At 42.1% G+C, this 27,516-nt stretch overlaps 1 protein-coding gene across 3 annotated transcripts in view; it reads right to left on the reverse strand.

Annotated features, from left to right (window-relative positions):
- Window positions 1-27,516, reverse strand: part of LOC146797845 (acylamino-acid-releasing enzyme-like) — a 342,949-nt gene that overhangs the window by 99,269 nt on the left and 216,164 nt on the right. For all 3 annotated transcript variants that reach the window (XM_085625041.1, XM_085625040.1, XM_085625042.1), the window contains exon 14: window positions 27,144-27,232. In XM_085625041.1, coding sequence (XP_085481167.1) covers window positions 27,144-27,232 — 89 coding nt within the window. The remainder of the gene's footprint in view (window positions 1-27,143; window positions 27,233-27,516) is intronic.

Consider the following 27,516-nt stretch of genomic DNA (forward strand, 5'->3'; position numbering starts at 1 on the left):
TTTTGTGTACTATTGACGTTGTGTCATTGTACACTTCGATTCCTCACAGTGAGGGTATCGAAGCTGTTGAATGGTCTTTATTGAAGCAGGATTCCATCAGAGCCAACAAAGTGTTTTTACTCGAACTTTTACACTTTTGTTTATTCCACAGTTACTTCCAGTGGAAGGGCGATTTTTTTCTTCAAGCCAATGGCACGTCTATGGGCTTTTCTGGGGCACCTAGCTATGCCAACATTTTCATGCTTAAATTTGAAACAGAGCATATTCTATCTAATACATTGTGGTCATCTAAGCTTCTTCTGTATCGTCGATATATTGATGATATTCTAGTTGTATGGCAGGGGTCCCAAAATGAACTAGTGTCATGTATACAACAGCTCAATGTGATTAACCCTAGAATTCAATTCACATATTCAATTGATTCTCAAAGCATCGCATATCTTGATGTCATCTTAACGAGGATGGGCACTAACATTAAGACTGCGGTGTATAAGAAACAAACTGACCGTAATAATGCTTTGCATTATCAGAGTTTTCATCCTTGGTCTTTAAAAAGACATCTACCTTTTTCTCAACTGCTAAGAATTAGACGTATTTCCTCTGACCCAGAGTCCAGCGTGCAGACCATGCATGAATTTAAAAACAAATTTCTAGCTAGGGGTTATCCCCCCAAAGTGGTGAATGAGGCTGCAAGCCGAGCAATGATGAAGAGTCGTGAATCACTTTTACTTAAGCAAGATAAACCGGTTTCCTCTAACCGAGAAGTATTTGTATCTACTTTCTCTAGTAACTCCAATTTCATCAAAAAAAGCATCCTACAACGATGGGATCTACTTCAAAATGAAGCTGATTTCCAAAATCTCTTTACTGAGCCACCGCTATTTGCGTATAAGAGATCTAATAACTTAAAAGAGATGCTTAATCAGACCACAGCTAAACCTAACACGTTATTCAAAGGTATGACAACTTGTATGAATTGCTCACATTGTCACAACGCCATCACTGGCAGATATGTAACACATCCATGGACAGGCAAAAAGATCATTCTTAATTTCGATGCCAATTGCAATAGTCATCATGTTATTTATTTCATTAAGTGTCCATGTGAGCTGTATTATGTTGGCAAAACAGAAAGGTCAATACGTGTTCGAATTACCGAACACAAGAGCAGAATTCGTACAAAAACTACAAGTTCACCGCTTGCAGTTCATTGGGCAGAAAAAAAGCATTCTATAGCTCAACTACGTTTTGGTATTTTAGAGAAAGTAACAGTACGTCCTGACAGGGATATCACAAAGTTTCTGCTACAGCGTGAAGCTTATTGGATCTGGTTTATGCAAAGCCTCTTGCCCAAGGGGCTTAATGATAAGTTTGAATTGGCTTGTTTCCTCTAAGACTCACCCTTGGGTAATGTACATCTATCAATGACTATTCATGCACTGTGTTGACTTCATTTTTTAATATTACCCTGACTTTTTTGTAAAGCATTATAGGTTTTTTGCACCAGTGGCTTTTCATTTTTTCGTTTCCTTCTTCTTCTTTCATTTATCTTTTCATTTTTTCGTTTCCTTCTTCTTGCCTTCGATTTTGGATGTAATGAGTTTTCAATAGCATTTCTAATTGCATTTGCTTTTAGTTTGGTGGAATTCTCAAAGATGGCGGCTTCGTGTCATCGTATTAGGATAGTTCACTCGCTAGTCCTGTTTCTATGACTATTTTTGTTTTAAACACGCTGACAAGGATAGCTTTTCAGAAGCCAGTGTTGGTGGTTGGTTTGGGTGGATTACAGTTGGTTTAGGTAAGCGCTTTTTCTATATTCGGAAACTTTAACTTTAGTGAGTGTTTGGGAGACCAGTATCCTGATATTTGGGTCTCGTTATTTTTACAGCTAGAACGCTGATCATTACTGCAACCGCAGTTCTAAACTTGTCGCGTGTTGCTACTTGTGATAGTAAATGGAGGCTTACTCGGATAATTTACCCGACATTGAGATATACTGCTGGTAAGTGGTTTCCACACTGGTTTGATCGGTGTTCATCCACCTGGGACGATGTTCTGAGGTTTCGTTTTTATTTCTTGCAGCGTAACTTCAGGATTTGCTTAGATACACTCAGTCCTTCGTTTTTGATTCTCTAACTGTGTCTCACTCATCGTAGTTTCTCAAGGTATGATTTGTTTCTTTGTAGAGCACGTATTGTTTTCCATAATGATTATAGCGCTTTTGCTTTCCTGTTCCCTTTCACAACTTTTGTGGTGGTGGTATTTCGCTTCTGTTGCAAAGACCAGAATGCCATTCCCCAGAACCCTGCCTTTCCTTGAGCAGCATAATTTTACATGTATTGATTATGATAATCTATGATGTTTTTGTGTTAATTGATACAATTATTGTTCGTTCTTATAGATTCCCCTGATGAAGGGCTGAATTGAAAGCCCGAAATGCATTGGGATTTGTCATATGAAATTGGAAATACAGACTTTTTTGCTGAGAACAAGCAACGTTCTGTCAAGCTTTTTTATCTTCATTGATTGAATTAAAAAGATACATGGATTAAGTTCCACTGAAAACTTGTTTATGGTGTGGAGAATTATCTATGTCAATGTATTCAATGTTTTTATTGTGGTTTCTTTGAAAGCAATTGTTCATTTTTGATTGAGATATATGTCACATTTAAGTTATTCTTTCATGTTTAAATACGAGTACGCCCCACTTGGGCATTAGTAGTGCATTTGTTTTTCTAGACATCTGTCTAGATTCTTTTGCCGTAGCTGCACTTTCGGCAGGTGAAAGGTCCGTGGGTGAGCTTCGGGGTGGCCTGGAAGCAGGTGGAGAGTCGGCCGGCATTGAGTGGGTGGAGGGTGTTGGCATCGTAGCTGCGTTGGGTGTTGTGGTGGTCGCGGGGCCAGGGAGTCTGGCGCTGGGCGCGGACGGGCGCAACTCTGGCTTGCCTTAGGCATGCCAGCGGTGCAACCGCGCAGCGGTCGCCATAAGAAGGGGAGGGGGGCGGGAGTAGAGGTAGGGGGCGGCAGTGGGCTGGATCGGTGGGCGGGGCCGCAGAGGCAACAATGGCGGGAAAAACGGCAAAACACAGGGGGCCAAGAAAAGCGCAGAAAAGATAGCTGAATGTAAGGAACAGAAGAAATAAAGGGAAACAATTACGGAGTACAGTCACGCAGGCTGGCCGCGGAGCACAGCGGGCGAACAGCAGGGTGGAGCAGCGGCGCTGGGATGGACTGCTGGCTCGAACTCTGAGCGGGGACACGGGCAGGAGACTGGCAGACAGGCGAGGCTGCCTGGGAGAGTGCTGGCCTTGAACTAGTGGTCAAGGCTTCACAAGTGCTCCCCTGCAGCGGTCGCCATAAGAAGGGAACAGAGGTAGTTAAGGCAGTGCGCGGTTTAGCTGCTGCCTGGCCGAAGCAGGAAGGATCGGGAGAGGACGCGGTAAGGTAAGTGGGGCTAGGGCGGGGTTTTGGGAGTTTGTAAGGGTTGGGAGGTAGTTTGTAAGGGTTGGGGGGTTGTTTTCAGGGCTGTGGTGTTGCCATAGTTTTTGGGACTAGGCGGGGTCGGGTCGTTTTTCTGGCTTAGAGGAGGGCAGAGTAATTTTTAGGGCTTAGGGGAGGGGTTGGGGTAGTTCTTTAAGTTAGGGGGTTAGGGTTTTAGGCCTCAGGAAAGTGTAAGGGGTTGGGGCATTTTTAGGGACAATGGGGGGAGGAAGGGGTCAGGGTAGTGTATGTTGAGGAGCAGGGCTTTAGGCCTCAGGGCAGGGGAGGGAATGGGTAGTCGGGGTCGTTTTTAGGGCTTAGGGGAGGGGTGGAAGTTTTTAGGGTTGGGGGGCTGTGGTAGGGTTTTAGGCCTCAGGGCAGTGGAATGGATTTGGGTAGTTTTTGGGAGAGCGTGAGGGGTCGAGATAGTGTATGTTAAAGGGCAGGGTTTTAGGCCTCAGGAGGAGGGGAATGGGTAGTTTTCAGGGAAGGGTTTAGGCATCAGGACAGGTGGGGCAGGTAGGGAGTTTGTAATTTAGGGCTTAGGTTGGGGGGAGGATGAGGGGTAGTGGCCATGCATATCCTTTTACCATTCATACCTTTACCACAACATTGCGTGGTAAAGGAATGCATGGTAAAGGAATGCGTGGTTTAGGCTGCGTGGTAGAGGCATGCTTGGTTGAGCCACACGTGCTTCTATTATGCACCCGTGGATGAGCAGCTCCCATTTATATACAGTGAAAGCAGACAGGGTCTGTGAATCTTTGTCTGCACTGAATTGGTTTGGGTTGGTTCTTCTCTCGTATATGTTCTTTCCTGGCTGCCTTCTAGACACAGCCTTTGTGTAGCGCGAAGCTCCTAACAAGAAAGGTTGTCTCTAGCTATGAGCGCATACACCAGAGGCATAAAGAGATGTGCGCATTTTGCACCTAACTATGAACAGCTACACTGAACAATCAGGAAAGAGACAAAAGTATACCCTCACCTAAAGGACCCTTTACACTCTGAATAACAGGAATGCAGTCTCACCCCTAATCCCAGTCATCTGTCAAATGGCAGTGCTCAAGAAGCCTTATCAACACCCCCTTTCAGTAAAAGGGCCTTATCAAATTTCTAAAGGAATCTCTTTCTCCTATGTCCCTGCAGTGATATTAAGAATGATATATTAACCATTGGCTCCATTTGGCATAATTGACTCAATTTTTTGTGCTGATTCCATTTGTGTAACAGACTCCATTTTCTGTGCTCGCACGTAGCTGCTATGATCGCTCCTCACCGATCAGAGTGAACTGAAACATGTTGTGTGGGATACGTGCTTGGTACTTTTCAGGGCAAAGATTGTTGTTGCCAGCGGAATGAGTGGAATGTACAACTCTGTCTCGGAGTCAAAATAAAAGGGCCTGGCCAGCTTCTGTCTTTACCTTGACACCGACCAGTATGGTGAGCTCGGTTTTTCGTAACAGAAGAAAGGGGGCGAGGTTTCTAGAACCTTCGCCTCACATTGAGTAAAACGTATTAAAGCCAGAGAATGTGGACAGGTGGATTGGAGCTCACTTGTGGAGTAGACATAGTGTCACAAGACGAACACAACCTGAGTCCCTGTCGAGAGTACAAGCCCAGCTGTCAAGGGCTCCCCAGCTTGAGTTGGCAAGGGTGTTGAGTAAACGATCGGTGAGGGTTTATTTACTTTGTGTATATAATTTCTAAGTTTCTGCTACATGTATATATGCTACATGTTATTCTGATTTTGTGCTCAAGTTATTTGATATTTGGAGGTCTGCATCAACCGATATATTTTGCCTTCCTTTCCAAAATATTGAATGAATAAAACATGTGTGTCACTTTAAATGCACCTGAATTTGTTTTCTTGCCTCGCCTTAAGAGAGTGCTGGGTCTTGTTCTATCGCCTCGTCTTTTGGGAGTGCTGTTTTCTGTGTGTTATTTAAAGGTGCAGCACTGCATATGCCTCCTCCCGGGAGTGCAGGGTTTAGGTGTGTCCTATTGTGTCAAATTACAAGCACAGTATTTTGGTGTCACAAACAGGATTTGAAAGAGAATTCAAAGGGGAGAGAAAATTGTTTTCCAGAAAAACTAAGGCAGATTCCCAGATACCAATTGAAATACCTGGATGTGAGGTAGTCCCATATGGTATGCTTGCCCACGAGTGGGCTCATTGCGCTGGGCTAAGTGAAAATTGGAATGTGTTTTTAGCTGACGCTGAGCCAGCACAAGTGGTTGCGTGTTTGCAAAAAGTGCCTTTTGAGAAAGGGAAAGAGCTTAGCACGTTAGGGCGAAGAGGCTGGATCCTCTTGTGTGCTTATCGTAAAACTTATGAAAAATGTGTTCAGCTGCAGCAAGAACTTGAAAAAATAGAAAAACGGTTCATTGAAGGCAAAAATACCTGTTGTTAATGTTAATTTGTCAGAATAAGCTATTACAAGATAAGTTGGGAAGTTACTAGACTGTGGCGGAAAAGGCTGCAGAATGTATTGCACAATACAAGTACAAGAAAAGGAGGGCTACCAAGAGAAAACTGCATTTAGCTATTGCAAAGATAGGAATCGACTGGGGCCCAGAAACATGGGACAGGAATATTTGGGATTCTTCAGAGTTTTCAGACTCTGGGGGAGAGTGTGATCAAGCCAGTAGTCAGGATGAGTCGGAAGAATGCAAAGTGGTTCAGGCGCAGCCCATACATAGTAGGAAAATACAGAGTGGTCTAAATTTTCCACAGGGGTTGCAATGGATTCTATGGAGGATTTTACTTAGCAGGAGATTAATGACATTTTAGACAGATTCCGACGAAAACCCAGAGAATCTCTGCTTGCATGGATGGTAAGGTTGTTTGATATGGGCGCCTCCGGGGTAATGTTGGATCAAGGAGATGCAATGAAATTCTACACACTCCGTACTGATCCTACAGTGCAGGAGCAGTTTAGGAATTACAGGGGCAATAATCAAACTAACTTGTTACAATTAGCAATGGTTGGATGCAATCATAAATACCCCACAGAGTCAGACTGGCTAGTGAATGATAAACCCTGGTATACATTGAGAGATGCTATATAAAGGCTTAAGGAGGAAGTGATGAAAACTGCTATTTTTCTGGATAATGCACATAGGCTGATGGATGGACAGTTGATTGTGTCAATGAAAAATAAAATAATCAGTTTGTCTCCCCTGCTTACAAACAGGTGATGATGACTTTGTTAATTAACCAGACTGGTAATTATTTGGCGCAGGTGATTGAGGCAGTTTGTGAGTTGGGAGATTTAGGGTACTGGATAAATACTGAAAGAGCTGCCAGGTCTGAGACACGTACAGATAAAACAGGCTTTGTTTAGGGATGGAGTGGAGAAGGAAAAGATAGATGGAATAGAAACTAGAAGTCTGTTGGAGATGTATCGGAAAAGAGGTTTGGGCAAAAAAGACGGAGGCAGGAAAGTGAGTAAGCAGAATAAAATGCTAATGAGTCAGAGAAAATCAGAGGTGGATAAAGAGGAAAAGGAGGGTGAGAGAGTTGCCTATTTGAGAATGAAGGAAGGGAGAGATTCAGAAAGTGAATGGCTCAGTGAGAACCGGAGGTAGGAGGAGTTCCTCCGAGAGTATGACAGGTTGTACCCGGATTTGACCTGGGCAAGGGTTGACAGATTGAAAGCAGATAAGAAAATAGGTCCAGCTCCGGTACAGAGATGGGCTCGCAAAGACAATAGACCTTATGTTGACATAGAAATTCATTGAAAATATTGTAATTTTCAGAAAGTCCGAGCCCTAGTAGACACTGGAGCGGAGGCCACTTTGGTATATGGAAATCCCAAAAAGTATAAAGGGCAGTATTTCACAATCACAGACTTAGGCGGAAAAGAGACACCAGCTGTGCATACAAAGGTCCAAATGAAAATAAGAATACCAAAAAGAGAGTACACTGTATTGATAGTGCCTCTCTCTGAATTAATTATTGGAATTGATATATTGAAGGGAATAACTCAGTATTTGGAGGATGGGTACTATCAATTTGTATCAAAAAGTACATTTCAATTGGCGCCATAAGGGTGGGTCACTTGAAGATTCCTCCAGTGAAGATGCCCCACGCTACTAAGGTAATTCATTTGAAACAGTACAGAATTCCAGGAGGGCATGAGGAGATCAGTGCAACCATGCAGGACTTGATAGAAGCAGGGGTGGTGACTCCAATCACTACTGCCTGGAATAACCCCGTGTGGCCTGTGCGCGAAAGGGACAATAGTTGGAGCATGACAGTTGATTATCGTGAATTAAACAAGCACACACCTCCTTTGATTGCCGCTGTCCCAGATACTGTTACCTTAATTGAGAAAATACAGAAGCATCCTGGGACTTGGTATGCGACTATTGATATTGCCAATGCTTTTTTTCTATACCAATATCCCCCGAGAACCAAGAGCAATTCACGTTCTCATGGAATGGTAGGCAGTACACATTCAAAAAATTGCCAATGGGGTACTTGCACAGTCCAACTATCTGTCACTGGCTGGTGGTGGAACATTTAGATTAGGTACCAGTTATCCCTGGAGTACAGCTTTGCCATTACATTGATGACGTAATGATAAAGGGAGAGACACAAGAGCAAGTGCAGATTCAGTTGGGCAGGATTGTGGAGCATTTGCAGAGTAAAAGAAGGGAGATAAATCCCTCAAAGGTACAAGGACCCTCTCAAAGTGTGAAGTTTTTGGGCATTCAATGGCACCAGGGACACAGAGAGGCGGTGCCACAGGTGAGACAAAAGATAAAATAATTTGTTGTGCCACAAAATAGGAAGGAAGCCCAGAGGTTCATTGGATTGTTTGGTTTTTGGAGACAGCATATCCCTCACTTGAGTCAGATTTTGGCCCCTTTGTACAAAGAAAATGCATTTGAATGTAGAGAGCAACAGCAAATTGCATTTGAATCAGCAAAAGAGGCTATACAGAGTGCTTTGGATTTGTGGCCAGTCCGGTAGGGGGATGTTGAGCTGAATGTAACAGTGCAAGGATTGTACGCTAATTGGAGTCTGTAGCAGAAGCAAGGAAAAATGAGGGTGCCTTTAGGATTTTGGACAAAGAAATTGCCAGATGCTGTAGAGCAGTACACTCTCTTTGAAAAACAGCTGCTTGTATGTTATTGAGCCCTGGTGGGAACTGAGCAGTTGACCCTAGGGCACAATGTGATTTTGAGACCTGAGATTCCGTTAATGCAATGGGTGATGAGTTCCCCCAAGACTCACAGAATAGGACATACACAAGAAGCTAGCATAATCAAGTGGAAGTGATAAATACAGGCTAGGGCCCGAGTACGTCCCAAAGGCACTACAGTGTTGCATGAGTAGGTGGCACAAGCCCCAATGGGAGATACAGAGGTGTTGCATGATGTGCCTGAGATACAGGAGTCTCCTGTAAAGTGGGGTAGACCATTTGAAGAATTGTCTTTAGAAGACAGGAAGCATGTGTGGTTTAACGATGGTTCAGCCAGATATGTAGGGGTTAAAAGGCACTGAAAAGCGGTGTCATACAATCCTGTGACCAAAGAATTATTGACCACTACTGGAGAGGGAAAGAGTGGCCAGTTCGCAGAACTATATTCTGTGTATCAAGCTTTGAAACAATAATTGCCAGGAAAATGTCATATATTTACTGAGTGTTGGTCCACTGCCAATGGGTTAGCCACTTTGACTCCCACGTGGCATGCCCATAACTGGATGATACATTAAAAGAAAGTGTGGGGTAAGGAACTGTGGAAAGAGATCTGGACCATGTTGCCACAAAGCACAGTTACCGTGTATCATGTAGATACTCACTGTTCCGCCGACGCACTCGACTGCTGGTTTAATTCCATCACAGATGAAGAAGCAAAAACTTTGGAGGCCATGGTGGCAACGCAGGATTCTGACCTGGTTGGGATTGCTAATGGGCACATCAGTAGTGCAGACACTTCAGAGAGAAATTTACTAGTAGGTGGGCAGAGAATAGAGGGATACACATTCCCCTAAATCTGATTAAAAAACTGTGATCTCACAATGTCCTATTTGTCAGCATACCATACCCAACATAGACCAGTCCCACAGATAGTGAAAGGCCAGCTAGGCAGAGTAACATTACCAGCACAGATCTGGCAGATTGATTACATTGGGCCCCTGCCAATTAGTCGAGGATGTCAATATGTGTGCACGGCTGTAGACACATAGTCTGTATATTTGATAGCCTTTCCATGTAAACGTGCTACTCAGTTGAACACATTGAAAACGTTAGAATTGTTGATTTTGTAATATGGTATTCCACTGCAGATTCAAAGTGACAATGGGTCTCATTTCAAAGGCAAATTGGTGCAGGATTATTGTGCACAACACAATATTGAGTGGGTCTTTCACATTCCGTATTACCCGCAGGCTGCGGGTCTAATTGGGCGCATGAATGGATTGTTGAAAGACCAATTGAGAAAGTTATCTGATGGGTCATTGAAAAATTCGAGAGATAATTTGAATGAAGCATTACAAATACTGAACAATAGACCCTTAGCAAATGCAGAAACCCCTCTGATGCAAATGCTAACCCCAGCCTTGCAGATTCAGCCTCATGTGGCCACCAATACAATCCTCTACTGGGAGACAGCTCCCGGAGCTTTGGCTCCGTACCGGGCGACACCAGAGGCTGAAGGTCTTGAGTTACATGCTTTAAAATTATACAGATTCAAACCAAAAGATATAGCACTCATAGAGACAGGAGTGGGAATCCAGTTTCTACCGGAGCACTTTGGATTGATGACCCTTGATCTGGGTTGGCTCTAAAAGGCATTCAAGTGCTGGGAGGGGTCATCGATGCAGACTATCAAGGTGAAATCAAGGTTATCCTACTGAACAGTGGAGGCGCTGATTTGATAATACAAACTGGAGACAGAATCGCTCAAATAGTGATCATGCCAGTATATGGAGGAATAGTCAAGAAGGAAACTACCCCAGTCCTTCTCACCGTGTGTAGGGAAGCAGGGTTTGGCTCCACTGACAAGAATCCTCGAGCCAAGGTGTGGATAGAATCTCCAAATATTCCCCCTAAACAGGCAGAGGTTATTGGAACTGGAAAGGACAACGTCCTGTTAAACATGAAACCAGGGCAGGAAAAGTGGGAACATTTGTCTGCTGATAAATGTTACTTGTGAGAATAAATAATGCCTGTTTGTTCTCTGTTCTTTTAGATCACAGCATGGCGTGTCTGTGCTCTGCTTGCGCTCGCTGGAGTGTGTTTGGTCCTGTTCGAGTGGGACCGGGAGCCCCGTACTTCGAAGTGGCAGCCGACTGCGCAGAACAACAGCACTGCTGACTCGACCTGACAACGTGAATTCCTATCTTGCACAGATAGTTCTCAACAGGTCATATTTTTGCATGAAAATCACCATGGATATTATTTCCACGTGCCTCGTAGGTATACCTACCACGTCGATGTACTGTTGCAGTCATTCAACGTCACAAATGCAGACGGGACAGTGGAGGAAAATGATGTGAGAACTCACCCGTCACCTTAAGAGTTTTGCCGATTTTGTCCAGAAACTACTGATGATACTTGGAAAAATCTAAGACAAGTGATAATGTTCAATGTCACTGAAGGCGACATTTGTTACAATCTAACCTGTGACCCCATTACCATTGGTAAATATGCTCAAATACGACTTGAATGAACGGAGTCACAAATGACGTGGGAACAACAAACTCTGTGCAAAAATCAAAATTAAAGCACATGTAAAAATATGCTTAGCAATATGACATGTAAAAATGTAGTATCTGCTGCCAGTCATTTCAAGCATGTTAAATTGCCCGTAGGGTGGTTATTCTCTTGTGGTAATGTTTCATGCATGTACATTCCAGCAAATATCACAGGTGGACCGTGTGCCTTTACTAGATTACTAGATTTACTAGATTAGGCCTCATGATGTTCCCATTAAATCCAACATCACATGTCCGGAATACGAGGGAAGTTGTTCAACTCAGCGGACATTGTGATTCTGAAGTTCATCTATTATCTTAGTCTGAATATATCAGTTTAGCTAATCAGTAGTAGGAATTCCAGGCCTAACCATTTATAATTCTAGGGCTGTTAGTGAATTAGCATGTTTAATGGTGAAAAATATTAATCAATCATCAGTTGCTTTATTAGATGTGCGGGGGGCAAGAAAAGCTATCCTACAGAACAGAGCTGCAATTGATTATTTACTCTTGAAACATGATCATTGATGTTCAGACTTTGTGGTAATGTGATGCTGTAATCTTTCAGATCATTCTAAATCAATTCAGTCCCACACTGAAGCTTTACACAAGTTATCTAAAGATGTCAAAAATGATGGTGGGGTTGGTTGTTTGGGTGGTTGCCGGAATGTGGTAAACTTCGCTCTGTTCTAGGCAGGATAATATTAGCAATATGTATCTTGATATCATTATATTTTTGTATCTAGTTTGTGCCTAATCTGTTATCTATGCTTCAACCTAAAGCAGTTGATCTTAGACTGATATGTTATGAAAGCCAATGGTCAATGGGTGGAATGTAGTGATATTAGAATGATATATTGACCATTGGCTCTATTTGGCATAATTGACTCAATTTTCGGTGCTGACTCCATCTTGTGTAACAGACTCCATTTTCTGTGCTCGCACCTAGCTGCAAAGTGGGGAGGGGATGTTTTCGCTCTTCAAGTTCAAGTTCAAGTTCAAGTTTATTATGTTTTGGCTCTCTTAAGAGGGCCACATAAAATAAACACACAATTATACAACAATACATTACAATAAAATCACAAGAGGGCGGATGAGAAAGTAATACATCATATTCACTGGTCAGACAATTGTCTAATATTTCTCTATATATCATTCAATAAATATCTAAAAAGCCTTTAAAAAAGTTAAAAACTTTAAAACAGAACATTTCATTTGGTGGACAATAAAGTGCATGGAAGAAGGTATTTACATTTAAAATTCCTAATTGTAAACAAATAGGTTTCAACCATTTGTAACGCAATGAGCGTAAAGCGGGACAAATAAACAATACGTGATTGCGATCCTGTACCGCATTATGACAAAGATTACACATCGATGATACACCATACCATTTAGCTAAAAGGGTATTTAGTGGGAGCAAATCATGTCTTAATAGGTACCATAACCTACGGACTCTGTGGGGGATATTCCATGTAAGGTATTGTTGTGCCAGCTTTGGTAAGTATGAATTTAAAAGAAGTTGCCTTTCCGTTTTTCCTTGTTGGGCAATCATATCCAATTTATAACTGAGTTCCCAAGATACACTTTTTAATTTAGACTTTAGTTCAGAGGGAGTAAGTAAAAACAAAGTGCTTACATCCAGCTCTAACAGAGTAGCTGCTTTTCTAAAGTTTTTTACTAACAATGAAAACTCGTTAAAATTTCCCAGAAGCTCATTTTTAATGGCTTCCCGTAAGGAATTCTTTTTACCTCTAGCTAAGCAAGCTACCCACCTTATAAGGGCAATCAACCCCTGTACCCAACAACTTCGGAGTCCGAATTCCAGTCTACATGAGGATATAGAACAAGCAGTGTTAATAGAAGTAATTCTTCTTAATATCTTTCCTTCCGTTCTATGTAAAAATCCCCAATGTTTTAGCTCCACTAATTCTAACCCATACAGTAGGGTTGCGGGGATCTTTGCCCTAAATACATCCAAAAATAATGTGAAATGTCTCTTCCCTGTGGCCTTATACAAGGAGCAGAGCCCCATACCATGAGCCAATGCTTTACGCGCATTATGGTCTGTATGGGGTTTCTCACTGAGATTTGCAGAGATTATTTTACCTAAGAAGGTGTAGGTTTGTTTTAACCACCTCTAAACTATGGCCACCTATAGCCCATCTATAATTTTCAGACCTACATTTTTTCTTTCCAAAAATGCACATGATTTTACTTTTCGAAGCGTTAATCTTCATGTAGTTTGCTACTGCGAATTGATTTAATGCATGTAAGCGGTTAGATAAGCCCTTCGGTGTTAAGTCTAATATGAGGATATCATCTGCGTACATTAGTATTGATACTGATGATCCGCCAATTATCGGGGCTATCCCGTCGCACACTGAGATGGAAGAAGGAAGGTCTGCCGTATAAAGAGAAAACAATATAGGAGCCAGTATGCACCCTTGTTTCAGCCCATTAGGGGAAGGAATAGGTTGAGACAAACCTCTTTCTCCGCCTTGTAATACCTTACACCACGTGTTCGAGTGAAGGGATTTTACAAGTTCAAGTAACTGTAACGGCATACCTAAAGTAGCGAGCTTTCTCCACAGCGTTGGACGGTCCACCTTATCGAACGCTGTGGAGAAATCAATGAATGCCGCATATATTCCACCACCACGAACACGTACGTATTTATCTACAATCACCTGTAATGCTGTTAGATTATCAAGTGTACCATGCTCTTTACGAAACCCAGTTTGTTCCAAGGGTAAAATATCATTTAGTTCCATCCATTCAGAAATTAAAATCAAAAGACATTTAGCAAAAATTTTCCCTATAGAGTCCAATAGAGCTATTAGACGATAATTCCCCGGATTATCCCTCTCTCCCTTTTTAAATATCGGGATTAATATACTTCCCCTCCAAGAATTAGGGACTGCTCTCGATAGAAAACAAGCATGAAATACTGGAAGTAGAATCCTACTCCATGAAGTAACGTCTTGCTTTATTATAGACATGGGCAGCTCATCCGGACCCATAGCTCCAGAGGCACTCATACTCTTTATCACTGAAGCAATGGTTTTCTCAGTCGGAAGCTCTATATTAGGCTGACTAATCAGGACTGGGACCCGGCTGTCACCCTCTACGCTGTTAGGGGCATACAAACTAAGTATAAATGATGTCCAAACATCTTCAGCAATAGAGATAGGGATAGGGGAAGTTCTTACCCCACATCCTTTCCCTATTAGGGACCAAAATTCTCTAGAATTATTAAAGGCCGATGCCTCTCTTAACCTAATCCAGAGAGAGTCTTCTTTTTCTCTTTTTAATTTTATTCTAAGTCTAGCTCTCCTTCTTCTTAATAGGGCTATCTTGTGCTCTTTTTCCTTAGTTCTATTAAGGTACTGTTGCCTTACAAGTTTATTTATTTCCTTATTTAGGGGAAGTAATAAACTAGGAGGAAGGTGTAACTTCTTAGGTATTCTTACTTTCTTAGCTCTCATAGTAAGCTTTTCCTTAAAAATTTCAAAATATAAAAATTCCCTACCATGCCAATCATCTAATTCAAGTAAGGTTTGGGCAAGAATTTTTTGTACATCTTTCATAGAGGAAGGGTCCCAGAAACACCTTCCAGACTTGCAGTGAATAGAAACACCTTTATTAATTATAGACCAGGATTCAGTGTCTGGGGGTTGTAATGAGATTGTTAAATTAATCACATTATGGTCGCTCAAGCAGGATTGAGAAATCATCATGTCCTGAACATAAGAAAATGAATCATAATCTGTAATTACATAATCCAAAATGGATTCACCCCTATAAGAAATGTGTGTAAACTTAGCTGGGGTGTCAGAAGGCATCCTACCATTTACAATTAGCCCCTCTAAATGATTGAGTTCTTCAAGTAATATCTTTCCTCTTTTATTAGTTTTTATTTTACTAGGAAAGATTGCTTGGGGTATATTATATGCTTCTTCCTTAAATTTAGTCCTGAACATATCCATACTAGAGGTGGACACTTTACTATTTAGGTCACCCATAAGTAAGATATATGGGGGGTGATCAAGCTCTAGTAATTGTTTTACATAAGAAAACATTCGCTTCAGAACAGTAGTAAAGATATCCTCAGGTGGAATATATGCATTTAGAATCACAAGAGAAGTCCGTCTACCTGTGGACGCAAGATTATTAATAGTTATTGATTGAAAAAGATTACTAGTATCCTTATAATGGGAGAATTGCCATTGTAATGAATTTGATAAAAAACAGGCTATTCCTCCCTTCGCATGCCCTTTTTTTGAAGGTAAGGCGGCCGCCTCAAATACAAAATAATCTTTCCCCTCATAAAGGGAATCTTTGCACCATGTTTCCTGAATGCATAACACATCTGCATTCAAAGAGAATAGATATTCAAACTTCTGAGGAGAATTATGTAGTCCTGCGGCATTCCAGGATACAATTTTTAATTGTCTGTTAAAGATGTAAAAGCGGTCTTAAATTATTCGCTGTATTACTAGATAAAATTCCTGGGAGCCAATTCCATTGTTGGTTATCTTCTGTTAAGGAAGGAACCAAACTTTCAGGGGGAGGAAGTACCTGAGAGACCGTACGCTTTCCTCTAGAGACCCGTATCTTTAGATCTTTAATATGGGTGGTCGGGTCTTCTTGCCGACAACCCGACTCTAAAACTCCTTTTCTAAAAAACGTATGCCTTCCGTTATTAAGAAAGGGTAACACATCAATCCCTCTACATTGGAATGTTTCCGCTTGTTGGAGGACAAGATTCGCAATTATTTTTGAACAAAAATTTACCCTTATGCGCGGACCAATTTCAGACCTTATTATAGAAACCAGATCAATATCGCTTGACAAAATACGTTTTAAGCTTTCAATGTCCTTAAAGGAATTCAGCAACCATGATCTGTTCATATTAAGGTCTGAGTCAAATAAGGGGAGAAAATCCAGTGACAAGGTATCCACACATGGGTTAGAAGTTTTTAGTGATACAGTAGTTAAATTTGTGGGCACATTCACTGAAGGGCAAAAAGTAGATGCCGATGGATTAAGTACCCTTACTACCGTTGGTATATTACTTATAACTTCATCCCTTAGTACCGAAGGCTCTATCCCACCACCCTCGGAACATAGGACTCCCCCATCCATAGTGCTGACATCAGGGGGACCATCAAGTATAGGGTTGGTGAGACCACCAGCAACCTCTATAGAGGGAGTCTCCAATAATAGACTTTCTGGAGTTTCTATATCATCAAGTACTTCTGTATTTTCATGCTTTTGAAAAATAATTTGCCTCTGTCTTTTCTTCTTATATTTGCGAACTGGTTTCCTATTTTTCCCTTTGTTCTTTCTGCTTTTTTCTTTTACTTTCCCCGTAATCACTGCGATGCCTTCAGGTTCTTTTTTATCCTGAATAAAAATAGGAAAAAGTTCGTTTCCAGCGGTTAAATTAACCGCTGCCAATTGTTCTTCCTTCAGAGTCGGTTCCAACTCTTTCCTCAGATTTGAAGAGAGTGGTGGAGAAGTCGTTGAGGGCTCATGAATGTCTACTTTTACTGACATCCCCACTGGTACATTTTTCCTTAATGGAATGTTACTATCAAGAACATTCTGGACAACGGGTTCGATAGGGAAAATAGACCCGTTCACAGCATTTTTAACAGTTAGTACTTTTAATATTTCAGTAACTGAGTCCAGAATACAGTCAGTGCTCCCAACAAATTTACCCAATAGACCTAATATGGAGGTCAGTAAATGTTCAAGTGCTATCAGGGAGTCAGAGATTGGTTTTTCATTTCTTATATATTCAGGTGCAGTGAGAGAGCAAATACCTGATAGATTAAATTGCGGAGATTTCAAATCACTCTCCAATGAAAGAATATCATTAGATGTAATAGAAGGTGTACTACTATATAACCGTAATCCTGAAGGCGTTGCTCCTTTTAGGGAAATACTAGGATCAGGCTGTTTCAAAATCCTCTCACTCATATAACGACCACACAACTCTAGATCAATACTAGACGGGATAGAGATTTCTTTTGTCTCCTCCACCTGATCTTCTGTATCCTTAAGAGTGTTAATCTGACAACCAATCGAATCTGCTTTCATAGGGACAGAATTGTCTCCTTTAGAGAAACATGTTGGAATGTCTACATCTTTAGTCAAGAATGGGGTGGAAGAGACTTTTTCTGTAGTTAACATAAGGTTAATATCGGAGGCTACTTCTAACGGTGGTTCCGTCATAGTTATTATTTCATTGTCAGTGATGGCTGGAGCTTCCATATGTTTGTTCTCTGTTTTTTCCCATAATTTAAACAGTTGCATCTGACCCTTCAATTGTAAGCTATGTTCAAATTTATTCCTCATGGGGTTGGATCTAGTTTTGATACATGACCTCCCCCCTAAGACTCTTCCAGAGCGTAGTTTTTTTGCTGTCATTTTATAAAAGAATAAACAAAGACTACCAATAAATGAATAAATAAACCAACAATATATTGAGAATCAACAGTCAAAGTAAAATATTTATGCGACCAGTCAATAGTTGTATCACTCTCACCGTTTTATCGCCTTCGATAGCTGTCCGAAATGTACATGCGATAAAACATAAATATGAAAATAACAGAGCCCTGCCCGGCCGACCTCGGCCACTGAGGGCCACAGAGGGCCCGCCCTTTGCCCGGGCTTAGCCCGGCGTCCCGCGAGCGTCCCGCGAGGCGGTAGGTACGGCGCGTTTTTCTTGCGCCTCCGGTCGCGTTTGGGGGCGTGGCAGTCCAAGGGATCCTGGGTATTGTAGTTCAGGCCAGTTCCCCCCGCTCTGCGGCAGCGCTTATTCTCCTGCGGCGGGGGGGAACTGCAACAAATACAGGACCACAGCAAGGCTCCCGGCTCCCTCCACGAAGGAAAAGCAGGTCTGGGGATTTTCAGCAGCGACAGGCGGGCGAGCAAGACAAGAGCAAGAAGTGACTCGCTCGCCAGCAGGTACGGCGCGTTTTTCTTGCGCCTCCGGTCGCGTTTGGGGGCGTGGCAGTCCAAGGGATCCTGGGTATTGTAGTTCAGGCCAGTTCCCCCCGCTCTGCGGCAGCGCTTATTCTCCTGCGGCGGGGGGGAACTGCAACAAATACAGGACCACAGCAAGGCTCCCGGCTCCCTCCACGAAGGAAAAGCAGGTCTGGGGATTTTCAGCAGCGACAGGCGGGCGAGCAAGACAAGAGCTCCAATACCTTCGGGTCGAGTTCGCACTGCTGTGAAAGTTCGGAACTTCCCGTCCTTGCCAGCCTGTCAAAACATAATTTTCGCTCTTCACTTGTTTTCGCTTCTCACCAATCAGAGTGAAGTGGAACATGTTGTGTAGAATGCATGTTTGGTACCTTTCAGGGCAGAGATTGTTGTTGCCAGTGGAATGAGTGGAATGTACAGCTCTGTCTAGGAATCAAAATACAGGGGCCTGGCCAGCTTCTGTCTTGACCTTGACACAGACCAGTATGGTCAGCTCGGTTTTTTGTAACAGAAAAAAGGGTGCGAGGTTTTTAGAACCTTCGCCTCACGTTGAGTTAAATGTATGAAAGCCGGAGAATGTTGACAGGTGGATTGGAGCTCACTTGTAGAGTAGACGTGCTGTCACAAGATGAACGTAACCTGAGTCCCGGTCAAGAGTCCAAGCCCAGCTGTCACCGGGCTCCCCAGATTGATGTTGAGTGACCGATAGGTGAGGTGTTACTTACTTTGTGTAAATAATTTCTAAGTTTCTTTGCTCTCTTTTACATGTATATATGTTACATGTTATTCTGGTTTTGTGCTTAAGTTACTTGATATTTGGGAGTCTGCATCAACTGAGGGAGTCTGTCATAACTCAACCTTCATATGTCCAGGATAGCACCAATATTTTAAACATGCTAGACACTGTGGAGTATAATAATGAGCACCAGTTTTTGGTCACTATAGACATTGAATCCCTGTATACCAGCATACCCCAAGATGCCACGCTGGTGGCAGCAGCACATGCTCTTGGGGTACGAGATTGGTTTTATGACACACCGCAGTCTTTTGTGTTACAGTGTGTGGAGTTGGCCCTCACCAGAAATGTATTTTGGCTATAAGAACCAGCTGTTCTTGCAAGAATTCGGGACCTCTATGGGGGCTACTTTTGCACCCAGCTGGCCTGCATTTATGTCGACCAGTTCGAGGAAAACTTAATCCATCACACCTCCAATCCCTTCCAACAGAACATCTCCCTCTGGAAGAGGTTCAGTGATGATGTGATAGGTATCTGGACTGCGCCTGGATAGGTGCCTTACGTTCACATGGACCATCAGTAAGCACTCTGCTGTCTATCTAGACCTGGACATTAATGCATCTGATAACAAAACTTTATACAACCGTCCACCAAAAACCCACTGACAGGAACTCTCTGTTACACTACCATTCCTTCCACCCTAGGGCCCTGCGCGATAATCTTCCCGTGGGGCAATTTTTATGCTATCGCACAAACTGCACGTCAAACCAAAATGTACATGGAGCAGTTTGAGGACCTCGTAACAAAGCTTGAAAACAGAGTCTATCCAACTAAGGTGCTGAAAAGAACTCATAAGAGAGTGTTTAACACTCCCAGTGATGCCTTCCTGGAAAGGAACGAGAGGCATAAGGAGATCTGCTTGCCAGTAGTTACGACTTTTGACCCGATGTCAAGAAGAATCCGACAGATCATTAGAAAACACTGGTCATTGTTGAACATGAGTGAGTCCAAAATGCCGCCCGAGGTTTGCATTCAGGAGAGCGTGCAACTTGAGAGATCGGTTGGTCCACAACTGCCCCATCCAACGTACAAAAGAGTCTGGCATTCCGTCTGGTCATTTCCCATGTGGTGGCTGCTCGATGTGTGATTTAACAGAGACAATAAAAAGTGTGCAATAGGGAAACGGGCAAGACATGGCACTTGAACAAATTTAGCAATTGCAATACTACCAATGTAATATATAGACTCACCTGCAACTGCGGACTGCATTTTATTAGTCTAACATCCCGTATAATCAAAGTAAGGATTCAGAAACATATTAGCACACTAAAGGTAGGAAAACTGACCACACGCTTGGTTCGCCACTTTCAAGAGCAGCGACACAATTTTAGCGACTTGAGATGGACGGTGCTAGAAAGAGTAGTGGGAGATGCACACAGTGTGGAAGGCATACTGGCTAGGAAGGAGGCACAATGGATCTTTTCAGAGAAGGTGGACCAAGTGGGCCTGAATGACTGTATCAAATGGAACAAAGTAGGTTTATAATCCATCCGAGAGGTGTACAATGTATCGTTTCTGGATCTGATCAGAGAAACAAAAGGAACCTGCTGATTGTGGGTGTTAAAATACCACAGGGTTTCAGTATCCTAAATGAATTTTTGCAGCATTGTCATTGCTGGCAGTTATGGTAGGTGTTTTCTATATGAATAAAAATTCTCCGCCATTACAGACAGAAACTGGGTAGAAGCAGAATAACAGTACCGATCTGTATGGTATTGGTGGATGAGTAGTTACTGTTTCCAACATGCCTACACTACCACTATGGCATTCAAGCAGTTTTTGTAACCATGGTACCTGGGGTGCTGTAAGGAGGGTCTCCACAAGTGATTGTCTCCAGTTATGTAGTTGAAAGGGGCCACTGTAAATGCATTATGAGTGGAGTTCCACAACTGCAGTAGAACAATAGTAACGAATGACATGGTACTGGGGAATGACTTACAAGGTTTCCAATAAGGTCTTATCCTCCACGATGGTATTTTCAAGGTAATTGATACATTGACGGTAGGGTCTACCCACAGAATTGTCATAGGTTTCTTATTTGAGGAAACCCATTGAGGAAAATCATTGAGATAATACTATGTATAAAATCTTTACATTTGATTGACAATATTCCCGATACGATGGTATTTTATAATCAGGACACTTCAGGCATTGACGCTAGGGATTTCCCACAGAATTGTCATAAGTTTCTTATTTGAGGAAATTTATTGAGGAAAATCATTGTGAACACACTATGAAGAAAAATTCTACATTTAAATACACTATACCATTCCAACATGGCACTGACTAACAATTCACGGAATGGATCATGTCATGAGGTCACTAGGTGGAGTCTTGTATGCCCTTCCGGTTCACGCTCTTGAAGAAGCGCGTGAATGCTACGGGCGACTGAGTGGAGTGCAAGCTGGACTCGCGCTGCTATGCGGTAAGAGTATGTGTGCATGCCGAATGGAGGTGAGAGAGCCAGGCGGTTTTGACACTCACTAGATGAGGTATTGTAGATGTGGGGGCATTGAGTCTTCAGTGGCCCACGGATTGGAGCGACTAGACTTTTTTACAAAGTCGGCGTACCGCGAACTGGGTGACATGAGGTGTGAGTGCCTTAGATGTCCGATGGTGGTCGCCACATAATTTATAAATGAGATCATAATATAGATATGCCCCTGTGTTAGTCGGTATAATTATTAAAATACATAGCAGAATAAATTAATGGACGGTAGGCATAAGATTCCACATGCGAAGGGGAATATGCGAAACACTCAAAGTGTACCCACTTATTGGTTCACATGTGTGTATATACCCACAGGTTTACGGCAGCGACTGCGTGTGTCTACGGGGGATGCATGGCTAATGAATCGAGAAAACTCCCCAGGAGGCGCATTGCCGGTATGAATTCTGATGGCAACCACCTGGTAAATATACCACTACTATTGAGCTGCATGCGTTACCGCCTGGGCAAAGTTGCCTGGTAATGTTTTAATGTTTTAAGATGTCCCTACTGGTTGGCACCATCTTTCTTCTTTTTCTCTGTTTGTCAGTCACCATAGGCTCAGCTTGAAGTACCAGTGAGGTGAAGACTGGCCCTGAGCCCTGATGAAATTGCCGCAAGGTATTGGCAATAAAACATGTTGGCCTTTCCTAATTGAAATGGTCTGAAAATATACCGTTCTTTTTCAACCTCAGTGTGCTCACAGCATCCAATAAAGTATGCTTATTTGCGAGAGTGTCAAAACTCATTTTAGCTTGGAGAAGCGAGTTTACCCTTTCTCTCACTACGGGGTTCAGTTGGTATAGAATGACACATGTACTCTTTGTGCATCCTTTCACATATCACTTTTTATCTTTTCTTTTTCTTCACCTCTCAAGCATAAGTCTGACATTCATTTTATTTCTTCACAGTCATGAAAGTCACCAATGATGAAAAACGTGAGCAAACTGGTGAGTACCTACCAGCAGCTCCCTTGGTGATGCGTACGTGAGGAACTTTCTGACCGCTTATATATTTTTCTTCTTGAATACACTAACAAGAGGGTTTACAAGGGTGGTAGACTGACAAACATTGAAAATTGGACACCCGGGTCCGGCTGCTATTGGCATTTCTCAGAAGCCTGCATTTGAGCAGAGATATTATTATACTGTCCCTAGGATCCTTGAAAAGGTTTGTGTGTCCTAGTCTTTTGTATGTATTGATCAAGATGAACGGAACCTGAGTCCCAGTCGAGAGGCCAAGCCCAGCTTGAGTTGGCAAGGATGTTGAGTGACCGATCGGTGATTTTTGGGAGTCTGCATTAACCGATATATTTTGGCTTTCTTTCCAAAATATTGAATTAATAAACATATGTGTGTCACTTTAAATGCACCCGAATTTGTTTTATCGCCTCGTCTTTTGGTAGTTCTGTTTTACGTGTGTTATTTAAAGGTGCGGCAGTGCATTTGCCACCTCTCGGGAGAACAGGGTTTAAGTGTGTCCTGTTGTGTCAAATTACAAGCACCACAGTCCTCATTTCACGGTCTATGTCTTCTTGGTTTTCTCCCCCCAGTTTCTGGAATGTCAGCAGTACACTTCCACTGTCTGGGAAAACAACCTCATCTGCATCTTGTACACATGGATAGGTAAGTATTTCCATAATGGAACCCACACACCTCTGGTTCACTCATAGATTCAATGTATGCACCAAACAGGCTTTACAAATAAGCACGCATATGAGATGCTAGCACTAGGCCCAGGGTTAGCAAGTAGATGTGGTCCAGGTCCAGAACCTCACTCATGTCAAGAGACAGACCTAGGCCTTCATGCACACCAACATTAATGTGAGGCTGGGGCCAAACATTAAAACCAGGATACCAGATACTAACAATTGGGCACTCAGGATCGGGGAACATGACTGTTGACTGTACATCATGCAGAGGACATTCCGATCCCAACACAGTGAGTTTTAGTTTTGCTGGATAGTAACTGATGGAAGGAATAGTTTATAATCTAAGTATTAAAAGTATACACAAGACCTCCAGTATTCTTCAAGTGCATCTGTATCCAAATGCACATAATTTGTGGATTAGATCCACCTCTAAGTGTATTTTATTTGTGTGGCAAGCTGGCTACCACAAACATCTGGGATGATCATGAGGGGGCTGGGTGACTTTAATTCTGAGACACTTTTACAAGCTTTTAGATGTCTCCAGATAAACCAGTTGGAACAAATGGGAACATTAGAGGCTAAGTGGGCATGAACTGCAACCAATGAAATTTGTGAAAGTATGAGAGGTTTGGGAATATGATACAATTTCGTTTGACATCCCAGTCATGCCACAGGGACGGGGGAATACTTGGATAAGGTGTATCCGCCTGGCCCTACCTAGAGGAGACTTGATAGTTTCCATAACCCCTGCTGCTGTGTTGACCCCTGTCTCAGGTGCCTTCGCATATATTTTTTTTAATCTGTCGCACAGGTAGTGGGGATGGGCGTGGTATTTTTAATTTGACTTTTTAGGAATTAAAAGCCAAAATGGCCATTCCCAAGAGACTGCAGCTTGTTTCCATGCTAGGGAGTGGTAAGCTATCTCTAGCGCGTGACTGCTGGATTCAAGAACAGAGCCCGGCAATAAAGACTGAGACCCAGTTCTTGATTGCTGGATGTACCCATAGCTCCCATGCTTCATAGTTGTACCACTTTGTTAATGTATCATGGCCAGAAGGTGTTGAGTGAGAAAAATACAGGACAAATCAGCCCAGCAACATGCCTCCAGTTACAGAAGGCCTTGTGGCAATATCACTAGTGTAAGATAACACTTCAGGGAAGCTTAAAAGTCCAAAATGTGTTTAATGCATAGACATCAGGTATGCAATCAAAACATTTCGCAAGAACTGTTGTTTCAAAGGGTCTGAGATTCCATCCAAAATTTATTGGCGTATTTAATGCAGAAATTCATACATTTTACACACACTTTTATACTGTTTTTCCCAATGCAAGTCAATGGAAGTGTGAGCAGGCAATTGAAACTTTTACTTTGAGCAAAACTAACTAGTGAGCAGAGGATTGGGATCTTCTGACAAGAAATTATGTTAAAAGTCCCTGAAGACTAAATACAGAAATGTAAACAAGAGCTGACTCCACTACTTTCAACGATTCACCCTTCATAGTACCAGTCCCCAAAACCAGGCTGGGCTTAATATACATTGATGAAAATGTGCAATCGTACAATACTGACTAAAATGGCTTCTGGGCCGCAGAAATACGTGGAACTTTGCAGACATATCACAATTAATGTGCACTTCAATTTTATATATAAACAATATTGAAATTCAGTCATGAAACAGATCAGCACATGTTAGGGCATACATGAGCATTGGTGGGTCCATAATAAAGCACTGTCATTAAGGCACAGAAATAAATGATTCAGTTTTCTCAATAGTCAGATGCAATGAGCTATTACCTGGAACTAGTGGCATACCTTTCTTATTACATGCGTGTTCCTCCAGCAGAGCATGCTTGCAATATGAAAATGACTAAGGTTTTATAGCGCTATATCAATGACCCACTTATAATATACTTAGTTCTCCTCACTATACCACTAGAAATCTCTTTTCTGCTTTACTTTTTGGATCCTTTTAGTCTGTTTTCCAATCATCTCGAACACCAGCATCTTCCCCTAGATGTCTGACTGGTGCTTTAGGTTTTCTGATTTCTTCTCTGGGGGAGGAAATCTACCTGCTGTAAGATTCCCTCTTGGGTAGGACTTGGGGTTTCTAATATCAGTACATTTTCTTTTGCAAGCTTCACTCCAAAACTCAATCATGTTCTCAGTCCTTCAATTCCTTGTGTCTTTCTAACTAGATGCTCTTAGTTCCATTTGAGAGACATCCTGTCCATTTCTTGTTTCCCCAAGGAAGTAAGACTTCTTTGTCTTCCACAGACTGGGCTAAATGCCCCTCTGTTTCCAGCTCATCTGAGACTTCTACAAGATGGAACTAGGAATTTTGTTTCTCCTACATCTGATAACTATGTATCTAATCACCTGTTTCATGAGCCTTTCACAGGCACTAGCCTTACTGATTGCCAGCCTGCCCCTCTCTGGGACTTGCTAAAGCAACACCTCTACACAAGGTCTGCCTTCACCTGCCATCTGTCATTCTGTTCAGCTGGAGCTTAATATGATGGAGCAAGTGTCTCCGATGCAGGCCTTCAGAAGTGTCTGGGTTTAATCTTTCTAACCATATCACACTACATTACATATTGAGAATATTGCATAAACCTGCACACCATCTCTGGTGACTACTGAACACTTGTAGAATACAGATTAGATGATGTTGCAATTAAAGGAACCCATCTCCCTTAGTGTCTTTTGACTAAGTCTTATTTTAGAACTTGTCAGTAAGATCATCATGAATGATACATATTGTTTGGTGATGCTAGGCTTGTCTTCATTTTGATTTTCTTCGCAATGCTGTAACATTACAACCATGGCATAGTTTTTTACACCCTTGCCACGTTCTTTTGGAAAGTGGAATTTAGATGACTCTCTTTGGAATGTCAATCAGGGCCATAATTATGTAGATGGCACATTTAGTCTTCTATTGAGACTTTTATTACAAGAGAAATTCGGATTGTGTTGATGAATAAGAAGGCTAAAGAACCATCATCTCAAAGCTGCACTGGTAGGCAACCGTATTCATGTAAGGAGTGGTTAAAAGTTATGGTGAGTAGTGTTTATTTCTTGTTGTCATATTTGTCTAACAGATTCATGGGAATATACCTGGGTGTGAGCTTTAGACAGCGTCGCCCCTCTGGCTCGTACTCTACCTCTATAGGCCTGCTCTTATGACACAATCTTGAAACGTTCCCTACTCTCATCTCCATTGGCTTAAAGCCAGATTTACAATGAATAAATATGAATGTAAACATACAATCTCCTTCTGTAGTTATTGGCACCCAGATGCTGGTTTTCTTCACCAGGTTATTTATGCCAAGCTTCCTTTGACCAGAAATCCAAAAGGTATATTTCCTCTATAGTTAAATGTCGTATTATGTCAAGCCGTGAGTGTACCATTCTGCTCCTAGGGTATAGCCTCATTCGCTGACTGGATCAATGGAAACCGATTGGTTGAGTTAATATGTGAGCTAGTTGTGGAGACGTTCAGTGCACTGGATCCATATCTTCATCTCAAGCTTCTCCTAAGGGACTTCATGTCAGATTTCTTCCTTAGAGATACACCCTATACTGACTGACTGAGTCATAATTATTTTTGGGTGGGGGGGAGATACAAAAAAGTATCAATCAAGCAGACAAGTAGCTGTCTGAAGGGTGGAGAGCCTCCCATTATGTGACAATATTGCCTGGTCAATACTGTACATTCTTCTTGGATGGTACAGAGACCTCAATTAATCTTTTATCCGAGAGGCCTCCTGTCACCTCATATGACTGCATGTTGTGGTATCAGTCCTCACCATATCAACTCTGATAGAATCAGAGATCTTTGCATCTCAGCAATGTATTTGAATGTGTGATCAACAGGCTTGAATATCATATATAGTTTTCAGATTATTCACACATTGTTATCAAACCCCTCCACTCAAACTTACTGCAGCAAAATGTAAATATGAAAATATGATGCAGAACATATGAGAATACATGGACACCATTCAGTAGCATGATAATCCTTACCAAAGATGGAGGACAGTTTGGGGATGAGCAACTAGCCACGAGAAGGTCTTTCTGGATAGTTTGAAGAGTCCAGCTGTGATTTGACGACTCTGGGAACAAATAGCAAGAATATGCACAGTTTATTAAGAGGATTAAGAGGAATCCAATTTTGTACTCTTCACTGACTTTTGATTATTGGCACACAGACCGTAAGCCTGAAAAGATAGTGCAAACCAATATTTGTATGTATTGTGGATCTTTTGGTGGCCCAAGGTGGGCTTGAAAGCGAGGTGAAAGACAGCAGTGTGTAAAAAATCTCTTAAATATGTCAAGGGATACAAGGGGTACAAGTGACCAGATTCAGAAAACATTCAGGCTACGGTAATAATAATAA

Source organism: Triturus cristatus, chromosome 9 (genome assembly GCF_964204655.1).
Source record: "Triturus cristatus chromosome 9, aTriCri1.1, whole genome shotgun sequence".
Classification (NCBI taxonomy): Eukaryota; Metazoa; Chordata; class Amphibia; order Caudata; family Salamandridae; genus Triturus; species Triturus cristatus.